This window comes from Scheffersomyces spartinae (assembly GCF_019049425.1).
Source record: "Scheffersomyces spartinae strain ARV_011 chromosome Unknown scaffold_29, whole genome shotgun sequence".
In the NCBI taxonomy this organism is placed as follows: domain Eukaryota; kingdom Fungi; phylum Ascomycota; class Pichiomycetes; order Serinales; family Debaryomycetaceae; genus Lizanozyma; species Lizanozyma spartinae.
Window position 1 is genome coordinate 63,135 of NW_025065076.1, and position 15,269 is coordinate 78,403.

General features: G+C 39.9%; 5 protein-coding genes across 5 annotated transcripts; 2 read left to right on the forward strand and 3 right to left on the reverse strand.

The window, feature by feature from the left end:
- Positions 1 to 74: 74 nt before the first annotated feature.
- DUG3 (glutamine amidotransferase subunit) lies at positions 75 to 1,118 on the reverse strand (the record flags this gene model as incomplete). The annotated part of the gene is made up of 1 exon (XM_043193875.1): positions 75 to 1,118. One exon carries the CDS (start codon positions 1,116 to 1,118, stop codon positions 75 to 77), a length of 1,044 nt encoding a protein of 347 aa, XP_043047016.1.
- Positions 1,119 to 1,790: 672 nt separating this feature from the next.
- Positions 1,791 to 2,291, forward strand: KQ657_003141 (uncharacterized protein; the record flags this gene model as incomplete). The annotated part of the gene is made up of 1 exon (XM_043193876.1): positions 1,791 to 2,291. The coding sequence occupies one exon, from the start codon at positions 1,791 to 1,793 to the stop codon at positions 2,289 to 2,291; it is 501 nt and encodes a 166-aa protein (XP_043047017.1).
- Positions 2,292 to 3,622: 1,331 nt separating this feature from the next.
- Positions 3,623 to 4,300, forward strand: KQ657_003142 (protein tyrosine phosphatase-like domain-containing protein; the record flags this gene model as incomplete). The annotated part of the gene is made up of 1 exon (XM_043193877.1): positions 3,623 to 4,300. One exon carries the CDS (start codon positions 3,623 to 3,625, stop codon positions 4,298 to 4,300), a length of 678 nt encoding a protein of 225 aa, XP_043047018.1.
- A 35-nt stretch (positions 4,301 to 4,335) lies between these two features.
- On the reverse strand, positions 4,336 to 6,969 carry CHS6 (Chs6p; the record flags this gene model as incomplete). Its single annotated transcript, XM_043193878.1, has 1 exon — positions 4,336 to 6,969. One exon carries the CDS (start codon positions 6,967 to 6,969, stop codon positions 4,336 to 4,338), a length of 2,634 nt encoding a protein of 877 aa, XP_043047019.1.
- Positions 6,970 to 7,328: 359 nt separating this feature from the next.
- Positions 7,329 to 13,784, reverse strand: CYR1 (adenylate cyclase; the record flags this gene model as incomplete). The annotated part of the gene is made up of 1 exon (XM_043193879.1): positions 7,329 to 13,784. One exon carries the CDS (start codon positions 13,782 to 13,784, stop codon positions 7,329 to 7,331), a length of 6,456 nt encoding a protein of 2,151 aa, XP_043047020.1.
- Between the last annotated feature and the right edge of the window lie 1,485 nt (positions 13,785 to 15,269).

Below are 15,269 nucleotides of genomic sequence, written 5' to 3' on the forward strand. Positions count from 1 at the left end.
GATGACTTCCTTTCATCCGTATAAAATTTTCAAGTCGTTCGCTCTTTTCAATAAACATATAAGTAATTTTCATTTCAATTCACCGGTAAAGTGGTTCTACCTTCTCGGGCCAAAGGAGGAACACTGGAATCAAGATCCGAGTCAATATTAGACATACTAATATGTGGATCATCTGTTTTAATGGGCACACCACCAATTAAACCTTTACTCATAGCCAAGCCACTTGATCTTTCGATATTTAAATCGTAAAACTCGTCCTTAATGGGATGCATTAACACCGTATTACTTTTGGTGATGGTCAAAATGGTATTTGTAGGAACAGTTATCCAATCACCTCTTTCAAATGTTAATGGTTCAGACAGTATAAACACGACATTTTGTGACCGATTTAATCTTTCCATCTTGAAATGCCCGGGTTCATATTCAAAGAACTTGGATCCAGTAGAGAAATACAACGAAGCCGCTTCATCGGTCTTCAGGGAGACGTATCTTGAAACCACTACAGACTCACCATCGGTGACAGCAAAGTTCAAGAGTGAAGGCTCTGTGGTAAATGATAGCTGGTAGTCCTTCAAGATGGCTATGGTCTTCAACAAGGCCGTTCTCAAGATCTTATGAGAGAACTTGACGGTTGAGTCGGATGGGTTATACCCCATTCGATAGAGCGTATCAAGGAATAAAGCGAAACAACATTCTGAGTCTGTTGAACCCTGGATAAGCATAAAGAACTGATTGTCGATGTGAGTGATGAGTTGTTTCTTGATGTTGTTGAAACCTGAAACTCCTCCGTTGTGCATAAACATGATCTTGCCATAGAAGAAAGGGTGGCAATTGGATTCAGAAAGGACTCCCTGGGTCAGAGCTCTCACATGAGCAAAAACTAGTTTGGATTGAGTACATCTTGAAAGGTTGTTCAAGTTGACGTTATTCCAAGCTGGAGTGATAGCTTTGAAAACACATGGATCATTTGAGTCCCGTCCGTCCGAAGTGGACACATAATATCCAACTCCAAAGCCGTCTCCGTTAATGGGGTTCCTCATATCGAGTCTTAGCCGTGAATCAAATGATTGGTTGATGATCGAATGGGCAGGTTTGGTAAGCAAGTCAGAAAGCACCATGCTTTCTCTTCCTTTATATATCATAAACCGACACATCAGAAAGGTAGGCTGACAGACAGACAGAATGAAGAGTTGATGAAGGGAGGAATGTGATACGTCTAAATTTTGATTTGCGTAGCCACATTATTCTACGGTATGGGTTCAGTCAAGTCACGTGACGATAAGAATATCGAATGTGTTACCCGGATAAACGCTGCATACAGAGGAATGGCGACATTTATTCAGATATAACCCCATATTCAGCATTGTCCCCATATTGTTGGGTATAACTCCAAACTAACCTCTTTATTGCATTTGTGTATTAAATCTTTCGTCATTCTCCTAAAGAATATTTGGAATGTTCTCTTCATGCCTAACGTTTAATTCACGTAGCAAGGGAGCAATCCAGAAGCCTCAAGATTTCCACCTGAGCGTTGTCGCGAATTCCGAGGGTTTCTCCGACCGTTCTATGCATGGACATCTCTTGTTCCGAAGCCCCGGTGTTTTATCTAATTGGGGCATCTCCGTGAAGCCGAGCAAGTGACTCCTTTATATGCAGTCACTGAGTCAACGGACAATAAAGTCCATTCGATCCGATAAAGCAAATATAAATAGAGCCACTCCCCAAATAATATCATTGATTCCCACTACTGCAACTTCATCAATTGCTCTTCTTACAATAACCGATTTACAATGTCGCTCTTCAGAACGTTGCAGAATTCGCCCGGAGTCATTTCCATATTCACCGATGCAAGACCTGTGTCGGCAAAGGTGTATCAGACTTTAAACAAGGCATACGAGAAGCTCAACTCCGAAAAGGATAAGTTCCAACTTGATGTGGCAGAGAATAGAATGCCTACTTATGATCAATACAAATCATTGGTGACCAACGATAAGAATAAACTGGTGTTAGACAAATGCTATCCTTTGTTACATGACCGAGAACTGGATATCCCCCAGACTTTGAAACAAACCGGCATCCATTATTCTACCATAAAGGGATTGGGACCCAACATGTTCAATGAAGGAGAATACTCAATGATCTATGAAGCGTTTGAAGCTCTGGAGAAGGAAAAAATCAGACAATCAATATTCAAAGCCCCTTTGGTTGTGGATTGGGATCATAATGTTGTAGCCAATGACGTTGAAGGATTGAAAACGTTGTTAAAGCAATATGAAGATGGGCTGGACTGATCTTGTATATATAAAGTGAACTACTATTAAATAATTAATAAATTTAGTGTATTGATATACTGCATATAGTAACCCCATAATTTGGCGGGTTTCCATCTTTCCGTTTTAGGAAACGTTCCTGCCGCATTAGCAATCGAGGCCACTGCCTTATATATATAGGGAAGCGAATGTAGCTATAGGAAGTATAAATATTCTTCTTTCTTCTCATCATCATCATGTCGTCTTCTCGGTATCTCTTATGCTACAATATCATTGCGTGGCTACTGTGGCTTCTAGTGCTTAATCGGACCTTCATAGACTCTTACATCTACTTGCTGCCAAATGTTCCATTTGAGTTTAAAGTCCGATGTGTATACATTATTAAATCCGCTGCTAAGAACCCTCATAAACTCTTAATAGCGGTCCAGAACATGAATGCCATCTTCGAAATCATCCATGCCGGTCTCGGACTTGTAAAATCCTCATTACCCATCACTTGTCTTCAATTCTTTGCACGGTTACTGATAACCATAGGTATATGCCAGAATTTACCCCAGAGTCCAGCTAATTGGAATTTTGGCTCTTTCATAGGCTTAAGCTACGCTTGGACCATAACTGAATTGCTTAGATATGGTTACTACATCATTAACTATTTCTACGATGGCAAGCCGCCTTATGCACTTAAATGGCTTCGGTATTCATTATTTATTGTTTTATATCCTTTAGGGTTGGCTTGTGAATGGATTACTGTGTATCTTTCGATTCCTTATGCCGGTGGATTATATCGCTACTACTTGATATTTGGCTTGGTGTTGTATATACCTGGGTTCATTCAGTTGTATAGGCACATGTGGAGACAAAGAAGAAAAGTGTTGAAGAATAAGGTAAAGAAGTAGGTTATTACAGTTGCTTCAATTTTCTATGCGTACTTCCACACATATGAATTTTACGAAGTTTAACTTTTCTATTGAATTCAAAGCTAATCTGAAGACAACTTCTTCAGGGATATTCGTTTTCAGGATTTTTCATATAGTAACGTTAATGTCACAACAACTTCAATTGACTTTGATACGAGTAATAATTCTTTTTGGTTCAAACAAACTTGTTGTTTCATCAATAACATTGTACTAAGCTTTAACAAACTTAACTATACATATTCTATTCGTATACTATATACATATTTCTATGCTTTAACATACATGTACATGCCTATGTATATGCATACACGTACATCGAAGCAACCCTCACTTTTATCACAGATGTCGTGCACCACCCAATGAAAAGATAATAACTCCAGCTCAACAAAAGCTATTCAATATGATCTCAGAGTGTAGTTCATTTCTTCTTCACCAATGACAGAACCATCTTCCTCAACCCAGCCAGGTTCTAAGCCTCAGTCTCATCCCAACAGATACCTCATTGCTTACAACTCAACCTCCACTTCGTTATGGACAATTGTGTTTTTCAACACTGTATTTTTAGGGCTCTTCCTAGGGCAACCAATCTTGTTTGAGAAGACTCATTGGGTCACTACGTTGATCCAATCATTGGCCGTCATTGAGATCTTTAATTCCGCTATGGGTTATGTGAAGTCTCCCTTGTTCACTACTGTGACCCAAGTGTTTTCCAGATTGCTTATTGTGTGGGGAGTGTTTGAAGTGTTACCCAATTCACCAGCCAATTCCCATTGGGTTTATATCACCTTGTGTTTGAGTTGGTCTATCACCGAGATCATTAGATATGCATACTATGCTGCTAACTTGCAAGGTCCTTCGTATGTTCCTGAATGGTTGACTTGGTTGAGGTACACCACCTTTTATGTGTTGTACCCCACGGGAGTGTCATCCGAAGTGGCCATGATCTACTTGTCATTGAACGAAGCCGAAAAGACCGTAGGTGCCTGGTATTCCTGGTTGTTGACGCTCATCTTGCTTACCTATATCCCTGGGTTCTATATGTTGTACACATATATGATCAAACAAAGAAAGAAGGTGTTGGGCAAGCAGAAGAGCATAAAGAAAACGCAATAGTCATAATGCATAATGTATGTGGTAGCCTTATATTGTTAGACTCCTTCAATATTCTTTTCAATTCGATCTAGAAGCGACTCAAGATACATAAGTATAGTATCTTGTTCGTGAATCACCAATTGCTTGTTTGTTGTTGTATGGTCATTTTCAGCCGTTGAGGATGTTGAAGATGTACCACCATTCAGAAAATAGGATGAAATTGTGTATCTTGTCTTATAGACCTTCTTCTTTACCTGTTTGTTCTGTTCGAAAAGAATTCGGAACTGACTTTTAATGGTCAACACATCGTGCATCAAACAAAGATGGTTCAATAGTTTAACCACCAAGTAATTTGGGGAAAGCTGGTACCATCTTACGTTCCAACTGACTAGTTGCATAATCAAAGTAAGTATAAAGTCCAATGTTAGACATTGTTTCGTAATTATCTCCACAAAGTCTTCCAAGACTCCATCCTTCTTTGCATTTCGTAGAATCAATTTGTTATCAAGGAAGGTTTCACTGTAATCGTCGTGGTAAGAGTCGATATTTGAATACAGAACTTCACTTAGAACAAACTCATAGTAAATCTCCAACAATTGGACTGTACCAAAGTAGTCGAAATCTCCCTGGTTAAGATGCGATGCCTTGACACTCGTGAATAAGGATAAGATCGATTCCTTCAAGTTATATTTGCAGTTCCACCCGACTAAACCCAACATCTCCCACTCAATAGCAGAATGGTTGGTGTGCTGGTACGTTAACTTGTAGAGGACATTGTAGTCATCGTAAAGTATGGTAATCAACTCTTCAAACCAAGATCCACATATATCCTTAGTGTCTAGATATTTATGATTAACAATGTAATCTTGTTGTCCATGTCCAGCAGCAAATGTAGTACTATTTATTGGAGTCACTGGGTCTTGCTTAAAAGCTCTTTCCTTCACTTGTAAAAGTCTATCCCAGCCAATTTTGGCAACTATTATCGACAATAAGGAATAGCATCTCCCCCAAGTGGAGTCTCTAGTAAATGTTAATATGGAAGTGGACGCAGAGCCACAAGATTGGGACGATAAAAGGTTCTTGGAGTTCCCTGGACCACAAACGTTTATCAAGCTGGGGGAGATCGACGAGAGTTCCTTCGGAGTACAATTGGTTAATGGGGACTGATAAAAGACATTTCCAGATATAGGATGTCTTCTATGGGAATTGAATATGAACAAGTCTTTCCAAAGCGATTTCATAGACGCAAGATCAACTGACTGTGACGATTGGATCGGAGGGAAATAAGAATTGAAGGTTGTTTCGGAGATGGCCTCGGTTTCGGTGTTTAGTCTTTCCAAAAAAATCCAATTAAAGAAATCTTTAGTATCAGCAGTGACATTTAAGTCCGTCTTCTGGTTTCTGGAAGAAAGTAAGACCGGACAGGCATTCATGACTGTGAGGGCCTTTTCATAGTTCTCCAACAAAATATAACAAAGGGCCAAGGTGTGCCATGCATCAAAGGAAAGTGGGAGTAATTGAACACATCGTTTAGCAAGTAATAATGCCGTTTCAAAGTGTTTTCTGCTTATAAGGAAGTTAATTTGCTCCAACATAATTAAAGCCAGTTGAGTGCTTATGGAGTCCAATTTCAAATGGTCATGGATTAACTTGATGAACGATTGCTCGTTATTTGAGCCTAGTTGTACTTTTAATAGTTTTAAGATCACGTAATCCCAATCCCCTACGGGGTAATGCTTCCGTATTTGGTCAATGGTGTAACTGGAGCCATTACCTGAAACGTCCGAAGCACAAATCCGGGTTAATGCTTGGATCAAGTTATTCTGGTATCGCAACGTAGACGCATCATCGTTGCCCGTGGAAGCCCCTTTAGAAGCAATTGAACCAGTCGAAGAACCTCGAGGAAGAAACGACACCAAGCAATGCACTGCTTCAATCATTCGTTCAGAATCCTCAAGACAGTCGGGCAACGACACCAACCCGGACACCTGAAGCGAAGGATTATCCAAATGTAAAACTAGTCGTAAGATCTCCGATGCATACAATTCGTTCCAATATGACTGGACACTTATCTCTGACATCGTGCTCATCAGCACCTTACTATAGACTCCTCCCTCAACTGAGAACGAGCCAATGTGGAACGACTTTTCAATGGTGACAGGAGACTTGTACGACGGGGTGTTGCCGAAACTGAACACGTATTTCGCATGCAAATCTGTTTGGTGGAACACGTTGAACATGTTCACACTCACTACCAACTCGTTATGACAATTAGCAAACGTTTCGGAGCTTTCCTTAGTGAAGTAGTAGCTACTACCTCCACTACCAGAACGAATGCCCATAACCAGTAATATATACCGATCTATGGCTGCGTACCCCTCAGACACATTCAAACCGTTGACATAGTGATAGTACCCCACAAATCCATCGTCTTCCTTACGTATCTGATGTCTGTATTCCCCCACCACAAATGGGTTCTTGATGAACTCGTGACTGTTGCCGTTGCAATGCTTGCCTAAATGGAACAACGTGGGGGGGCCCAAGCCGACGTTTTCACGTGAGCGCCGTTCAAGCATTGCCATACGAGAACTAAGGGTTATGCCATAATGAACTTCTCTTAAGGAAGGGAATCGTTGGATCTTGGTAGACGGTTGGAACGATTCCTTTGACCCGACGGGTGAAAACGACATCGTCAGTGTCGTCGGCGATTGCGCACCCAACGATGTCGCCAGATCTTGTCTGCTGTGGATCATTGGAGTTAGTTACGGCCCGTTGTTGAGTGACGTAGTATATATGACTAGTAGTGGTAGGTATTTGAAGGTGGTTAACTATTTCAAAACCCCAAGTCCAGATTAACCTGCATGTTAGACGATGACGGTAATGCGTATATGCAGTAAGGACGTGATTTGTGTATAATCAAGCATGTAAAGAATACGCGACAGATGTATGTACTGCCTATGAATACGCATAGAAGATACTTATTGCAGATCGTATATAGAATGCATCCTAGTATAACTAAATAATAATAATGTAGTCTGTAGAGTCCAGCTTATGTTGCTTTCGACTTCAACTCTTGATACGCCTGTACCAATTTAGAAAACTCTTCCATAATTGAAGACATTGGTCTAATTGCATTTGAATAAAGAGATCCATCACCTCCATTGAATTTATTCATCTCGACCCGAAGTTGAATGTCTTGAACACAATGCTCAATTCTCGTCACCACGTGGCTTAAAAGTGAAATCATATCCTTTTCTCTTAGGGAACCTTCCATCTTACTTCCAATAATCTTTGATGAGTTCATGGCAAATGAGTCCTCCTTGGTCTTTGATCCACTTAAAAACCCACACACATTTTCCAAACGCATAGAAAGAGTTCGAAGTTGAAATATGGCTTCAACTGGAAGCGATCCCACATATCTTATCACTGAAACGTCTTCATCACTATTGTCAAGTTCCTTCTTGAACAGTTCGTACCGATACTCCAACTTCTTGGGATATGCTAACGTTATAGGCTCAGGTGCCTCAAGTCCCTTCAACTTTTTATCCCCAATATCAACATAGGAGATCTTGGACTCTTCAATGGATTCAATTTCCTTCTCAATAATCTCTCCAGCAACTATGTTGTCTCCATACTCTTGTTCAAGTGTAGACTCTCCAACAAGCACTCTTCTATGGATCTCATACAACGTATGCATTTCGCTGTAGAAATCAGCACTTATGGCAATTTGTCCTCCATCAGCAACACCTTGAATACGTGCGGAACGATTCACCATGGGTCCAAAATAATCCATTCTCCCAGTAACCATATCAGTCTCACATACTGGCAGTCCCCAATGAATACCCATTCTAACGGATAAACCCCGGAAAATAATCTCTCCCTTGGGGTCTGCAATAGGGCAACAATGATCAGAATCTAAAATCTCAGACGGCCAATCAGCTGTAAGCAACTGTTGTTGGACAGTGAAACACCATAAAAGTGCAGCTGTTGGAGTGGGGAATGAAACCATAAAGGCATCACCTTCGGTCTTCACTTCGTACCCACCAATGATTCTAAGTTGACGACGCATGATCTGATTATGAGTCTTGATGGCAGATCTCATAGCTACGGGATAAGCATCCCATAATAATGTTGAATTCTTGATATCAGTAAACACCAATGCCAATTCTCCAACTGGTGGAGAAATCTCCTCTTCCAATCTTCTTAATTCCGAATCTCCAAACTGTGACTTTTCTCTCTTCTTCTTGTATCCATAGCTATCAAGATCTCTTACCAAGTTGTTGTATAACCCACTACTCTTCTTCAACTTTTGACCAAATGTAATCACGTTAACACAAATCTTGTCAGTAGCACCATAACTTATAGCAAAGTCTCTCAACTTCTCTGCTGCTAACGTAGGATTATCTTTCTCTTGTCTAAGAATATCCACAGCTATGTCATACGATATGTAATCCCATAAGACATGCGTTGCAATCACCAATACATCATCCGCAGTGTTCAAAGTAACATGCTCGATATCAGGCCCACAATGAGTGTGTGGTAGGTGTTTGAAGAAACCAACACCACGAGAAATCAGTAGCTCTCCATCTAAAGTTCCATCACCAGAAACGTATCCACCAGCTGCTCTTATTCTTTCAAATTCTGTTCTAGTTGTAGGGTCGTGTTTTGTCGTCAACATAACATGAGTACCGTTACCTCGAGATAACACTGCTTCCAAATCACCAATATTGGCAGAATAAAGATTCTTGTCTTTGATATAGATGAAGGCAATGGCACAACCTGACAAGGCATCATCGTTAAGATTCAAGTCGACCATACTTTTACTCATTTCAGGTGTTGCAACAAAATGACCATACTTCTTAGCAGCCAAAATACCGTTGATTTCTCTGTTCAAACTTAAAAATGCTCTTCTAATGGCATCTTCAACTGTGTCCTTGCCAGATAAACCATTCAATTCCTCTGTGAACTTAGCCACCAACAATTTCTTTGCCACGTCGCTGATCCGATGACCATGGCTGGAATGACCTAGCTTACCATCAAATGAACAGAATAAGACTTCATCTTCGTTACCTCTATATTTCTGAATGAAGATATCACGAGTGGATACCACATCCCGAAGCCCCATCGTGTCGGCAACACCATAGCCAACATTATCTAGTTCAGAGGCCGTTGTTCTGATACGCATGTCAATGTTTTGATCAGGAACTGCTGGAGTGGTCAAAGTAACATCAATTAAATTCAATACCTTCAAGTTCTTCAACACAAGCAAACTGTCAAAGTATTCACCTGTTTCTGGATTCTTGACATGACTCTGTTTGATTTCAAATCTCTTGTTGCCGGCAAAGTTCAAAAACCGTAAATTCTTATTCCAATGCCAATTCCAATCATATGGCCAATTGGCAATGTTGTATCTCAACAAATTGGAACCCACATCCAAGTGCTGTAATAAAAGAAGCTTACTTAATTCTGCAGGTAACGAAACCAACTTGTTATTGTTGATGAACAAAAGTTTTAATTGCTTCAAGTTCTCAATGTCATCTGGTAAGGCAGTGATGTCATTACCAGATAAATAAATGTCGGTTATATTTGATAATCTACCAAGTGTACCTGGTGGGATCTCCAGAAGCTCATTATAGGACAAATTTAACGACATTAATTGACTCAAGAACAGAACAGATTCAAAAACATCATTTGTCAATCTGTTGTCAGACATTATTAAAAACTGTAAGCTATGTCCCAAGCTCTTCCTACTGTCAGACTTTATGTCATCTTCAGAAGAGCCTGCTAGCAGGAGGATGTTGTTCGCAACCATAGTCTTCGGAGATACTTGGTCGTCAAGTGGAGTTTGACTTGAAGGTCTTCTTGATTGGTCTGGAGTCAGGTCATTTGCGGGGGATGGGGTCTTGTCCATGTCTCTAAACACTCCACCAGAAGTAATTGACTTGACAACTTCAATAGGAGGGTTTGGAAAGGTAGTTAAGATATTGGAGGATATGTTCAAGAAGGTCAACGACTTCATACTCCAAATATCATCAGGTAACATTTGCAAATTATTGGAATGCAAATCCAAATATTGTAAGTTTGATAATTCGCTTAAAGTATTGGGCAACACTTGCAAGTTGTTTCCGTATACAGAAAGTGAGGTCAATTTCTTTAATGATCCAATTTCATTGGGCAAATTGACCAAGTGATTCTTATCTAAAACTAACCTTTCAACATAAGGAATATTAGAAATAAATTCAGATGGTATACTGGTGATTTTTGCTCTAGAAAGATTCAAAACAGTCAAGTTTGGAAGCTTATTTTCAAATTCCAATAAGGTAATTGGGTTTTTATCAAAGTGTAACAATTTTAATCGTTCCATTTTATCAACAAATGCAGAAAGATTGTTCTTAGAAGCATATAAAACCTCTAAGTTAGGCAAGCACCCCAAGACATCCATATTGGTGATATAGTTGTAACGGATATCCAATCTCTTTAACGATACCAATTGACCAATATGAATAGGAAGAACCTTATTCAACTTGTTGGAACAAAGGTTTAACTTTGAAAGTTTGGTTAAATTACCAACTGATTCTGGAAGTGAGTGCAAGTCGTTATATGATAAATCTAATTCAACCAAATTCACCAAATCACTAATAGCCTCTGGATAATGAGTTAACGAGTTTGAAGATATGTTCAAACTAACCAAGTTCTTCAATTTCCCAAATGATTTAGGCAAAGTTGATAATTGGTTGGAATTTAACTTTAAATGGGTCAAGTTCTCCAAATGAGATATCTTTGATGGGATTTCATCAAGGAAATTCTTCTCCAAATCAAGGTAAGTTAACCTCCTTGCTTCTAAAAAGTTCATAGGGAACTTGGAGCAGCCATTGCATGAAAAAATGATTGAAGTTAAATTTGTAGACGATTGAATAAAATCCAACGGTACATAGACACCTGGGTTATCACCAACATTCAACTTTTCAATTTCATAGGTATGTTGATGGAAAACAATTGGAATATTCTTCAAGTTTAAACCTGAAATATTCACATTCACATAATCTTTGGACAACAACGTTTCTTCATCACGAGTCAAATTCCGTAGGGAGACGTTTTCAAGAACAAACTTACACAAGAAAGATAAATCTTGTCGTCCAATCAAGTTTAAGTTGTCTTTGTCCAGATATCCACTTAATATCAAAAGTCCCATCTGGATTTTGAGAGGCTTTTCAAAGGGTTCAAGCACCTTAACGCAGTTTCCAATATAGGCAGTGATTTGATAGTTCCTAATGTTTTCAAGAAAGAACTTCTTTTGAACAATAGGAAGTAATTCTATTGCAGTAATTTCCAAAGAACATAATATTGTCGTAAAAGTGTTATCTTCTCTGAATATCCGTATGATATGGTTTTTCTTTTTTGCTTCAGGAATGACTACTTGTTGCAGAGTCTTTGAACCGTATAAAACAGGCAAAAGCGACTTCTTATTTACCTCTAAGGTAGAGCTTAAAGGTGATCCTAATGGAATTCTTTCATTTTCTGTTGGCTTTGTTACCATTACCTGTTCACTTCGAGTGGTGACTTTTGACTCTTCCTTTGATGGTTTTTCCGTAAAATCTTCATCATTATCAGAGTCGGAACCTGTTTCGGGTAAATCTGAGCTTATTAAGTCATTTCCCTTGACGTCCCATGAGTCTGGAGCCATCCAAATGGATTTCTGGTGTTCATGAGGATTGGGGAGGCCTCCTCCAGCTTGCGATGATGTAATGTCTGAGTTCAAAGCTATACCTGGAGTGGAAGAGGCCCTACGAATAGCAGCAGCATTAGTATCTTGAGTTGATTGTAAATCAATTGAAACCACTTCGCTTGGAGCGTCACTCGGGTTAGCCACGTTCCCTTCTGAATCCTTCTTTGTCTTTACAATCCCCGACAAATCATTTAAGTTCAAGGTAGCATCTAAATTAAAGAAGGAAGCAGTACTTGAACTTGGATTTGCGTCAGAAACAGCTCTCGAACCTGGTGTATGTAACGTAGCTTGACCTGAAGGGGTCATATGGGCTGAATTTTCCAAGTTCCAAGGTGCATTACTACCATGGTGATGGGATAAATGCTCAAAAGCTAGCGAGGGTAATCTGAATTTTGAGTGGGCACTTGATGTTGATGCATTGGATGATTTCCTAGTGTAATCTTGTCCCACTGAGGACCTGTGACCACTACTGAAAACAGAATTAGCTCTTGAATTCTGAGGGTTAGGTAATTCCCCACTTTCATCAACATTATTATTATGAGCTAATGAATTAGAATCCTTCCTGTTAGCAATAAGTTTACCTAAGAATCCACTTCTTTTTTTGAATTTTGGAGTAATTGGACTGGTCAATGGAGGGACGTTATCAATTCCAGTCGGTCTTCTGTTGGCATGAAATCCCTTATAATTATCTTTTAAAACGTTGTGGCCTGAGCCATTGTTCAAACGGTCCAATGATATAACAGAAGATCTAGGACTATATTCTGCATCCGAACGTAAACTTGATGAGAAGGCATGTGCTGGTATTGTTGACTTAGACAGCAGCATTTTACAGGTTAGTCCTCCTCCTTCTCCTCTTCCTTTTCCTCCTCCTCCTCCTTTTCCTCCTTTTCCTCCTTTTCCTCCTCCTCCGCCACTGGTAGATGGTAAACCGGATATTGAATGGTGATGTGGCTGATGAATATTACTGCTACTTGCAGCAGTAAGCAGGTGCTGAGTAGCTGGAAGGGTTGTACTATGACTTCTGACTTGAGGAGCTGAGTCGGTACTCAAGTTACTAGCTGATAGTTGAGAAGAACACTCGGGCGGAGTAGTTGCAGAACCATATGACGATACAGAGGATTGGGTGGTTCCAAGATGACGGTCTAAGGCGGTGAAATGCAATGAATGAGGTAAATGACTATTGTCCAAACTCTTACGAGTTGAGGATCCGGGGGTAGGAGAAGCCGAAGGTGAAATTGAAATTGGGACAGGGGAAGTACCTGGTTGAGTATTGGAATGATGGCTTTCATGATCACTTAAAGAAGCTCCGGCCGACCCTGAACCTGATCTGAACGAAGTGGGGGTTGAAGCAGGGAGTTTTTCTGAGTTATCGTCATAACTTGAGTTGAAGTGAATGGCTTCTTTGCTTCTTGATCCCTGTTTCCTTGAGGTCAGACGAGTCACTGAGCTCAGAAGATGGTCGGATTTATCGAATGAATTTGCAGAGACAGTGGGAGAAAGAGTCGAGTTACTCCGACTAGAAGTGAGCTGTGAAGATAAATTAGATTTCATTGAAGGGTGGTGACCAGGTTGAGTATCATTGTTATGCTGAGTATCATTATCATTACTGGTCACAATTGGAGGAGTATATGTTGTGGGAGAAACATCACCAATATGTCTTTCATTAGGGTCAGGTGAGTTTGTGATCGCTAACTGTCCAGCAGCCGGCGCCGAGCTCATGGACAACCCTAATGCTTGTCTCAAGTTACTCCGAGACTTCTCCCTTTTAAAGAAGCTCATCTTACTATGTGGGATAGACTGATGTTATGGCACAATGGCAAATGAAGAGCTCCTCAATTCAATGTCCAATTGGTGCTGAGTTGACTCGGGAGTAATACGAATTGGTTTTGTTTAGATAATAAAATGATGGGGTTAAATTGAAGATGTTTTCTTTGATTCTCCCACTAATTTTTGGATTGGTTGGGTTTGGACGGTTGTGGTGGTTGTGGTGGTGTTCGGGTGTCTTGAATAGATAGTACAAAAAGGAAAGTCTAATTTTTAGAAAGGTTAATGAAATACAATAAATAGTACACCCCCCAGCTTAGTTATCGGTCCATCGGGGTACTACGAGCGGGGCCTCTACTCGTACTAGGTATAAATACGTAGCAATTAAATAGACCTGATCTGAGTCTCTACTAAGAGTACACTTGTCTCTTCCAAGACTACCGTTCAAGTTGTACGTCCAGTGATCTTCTGTCCTATTACAGCTTATTGTTCACTTGTATTATTATTTGCTCCATTACGTTGTTGAAGGAACGCATCGCCATTGCTATAATTCAACGATTGGCTACTGGCCAATAATAATCACCTGCATGCGTTAGTTCAGGAATAGTGTGATGCACAACCTGGCAAGGTATATAACAGTGCTTTATCAATTGTTCTAAACTAGGTAAATAGCCTTTATTATAGGTGGTTCACGTGACAAGAGTCTAGAATACTCAATTATACGTTACTCCACAATAACATGACAGATTGTGCTGTGGCGATAAGTGCCAGTTTATATTGTACTGTGCTTTACAGGTGCGCTCCACACTAAACTAGTTATACCGTATTCTGCCATAAATAAGTACTAGTGTGTTCTGCTAGTGTACCCTGATAAACTGCACTAATCTCTTATACTCTGATATACAGTACTCATTACTCCACTCCACTGTACCCATTTCTCCGCTCATCGCAATTTAACAACTACATGGATTTCTATCTGGTATAAGCTCCACCACATATCATGAAATACAGTATTCCATTTCGATGCATTATGAGTGGCTACATTTCTGATGCGATCAAGTGCACCTTTGTGTTGTCTCCACCAACAGAGTGGATATAAGATCGCTTTATGCTTCTGTACGGTGCGGCCCCTGATATGCAAAAGAATGCCAATTGTTTACTTACAACCATTGGAATTACCTAAGATTGCTTGCTTGTTGGGAGTGTATGTAGACCTTCATCAAATAGTTGACTGAGTCAGTTGACTTTTGTAGAGGAACAGAGTTTCTGTAACACCTTGCAACGATATTGAACTCCCTCTGGGCGGCGTGCGAGGCAGACAGAGACAGACCTTTTACAATGAATTATTACATTTATTACTCAACTGAACAACAAGATATGTGGCGCATTGGGATCTTTTAAGGGTTTCAGGGTGCGTTTGGTTTGGTCTAATTTCACTATCATTGTAGCATCATTAAGTAGTACATACAAGATCGACATAAGATATTATATAAATGTACT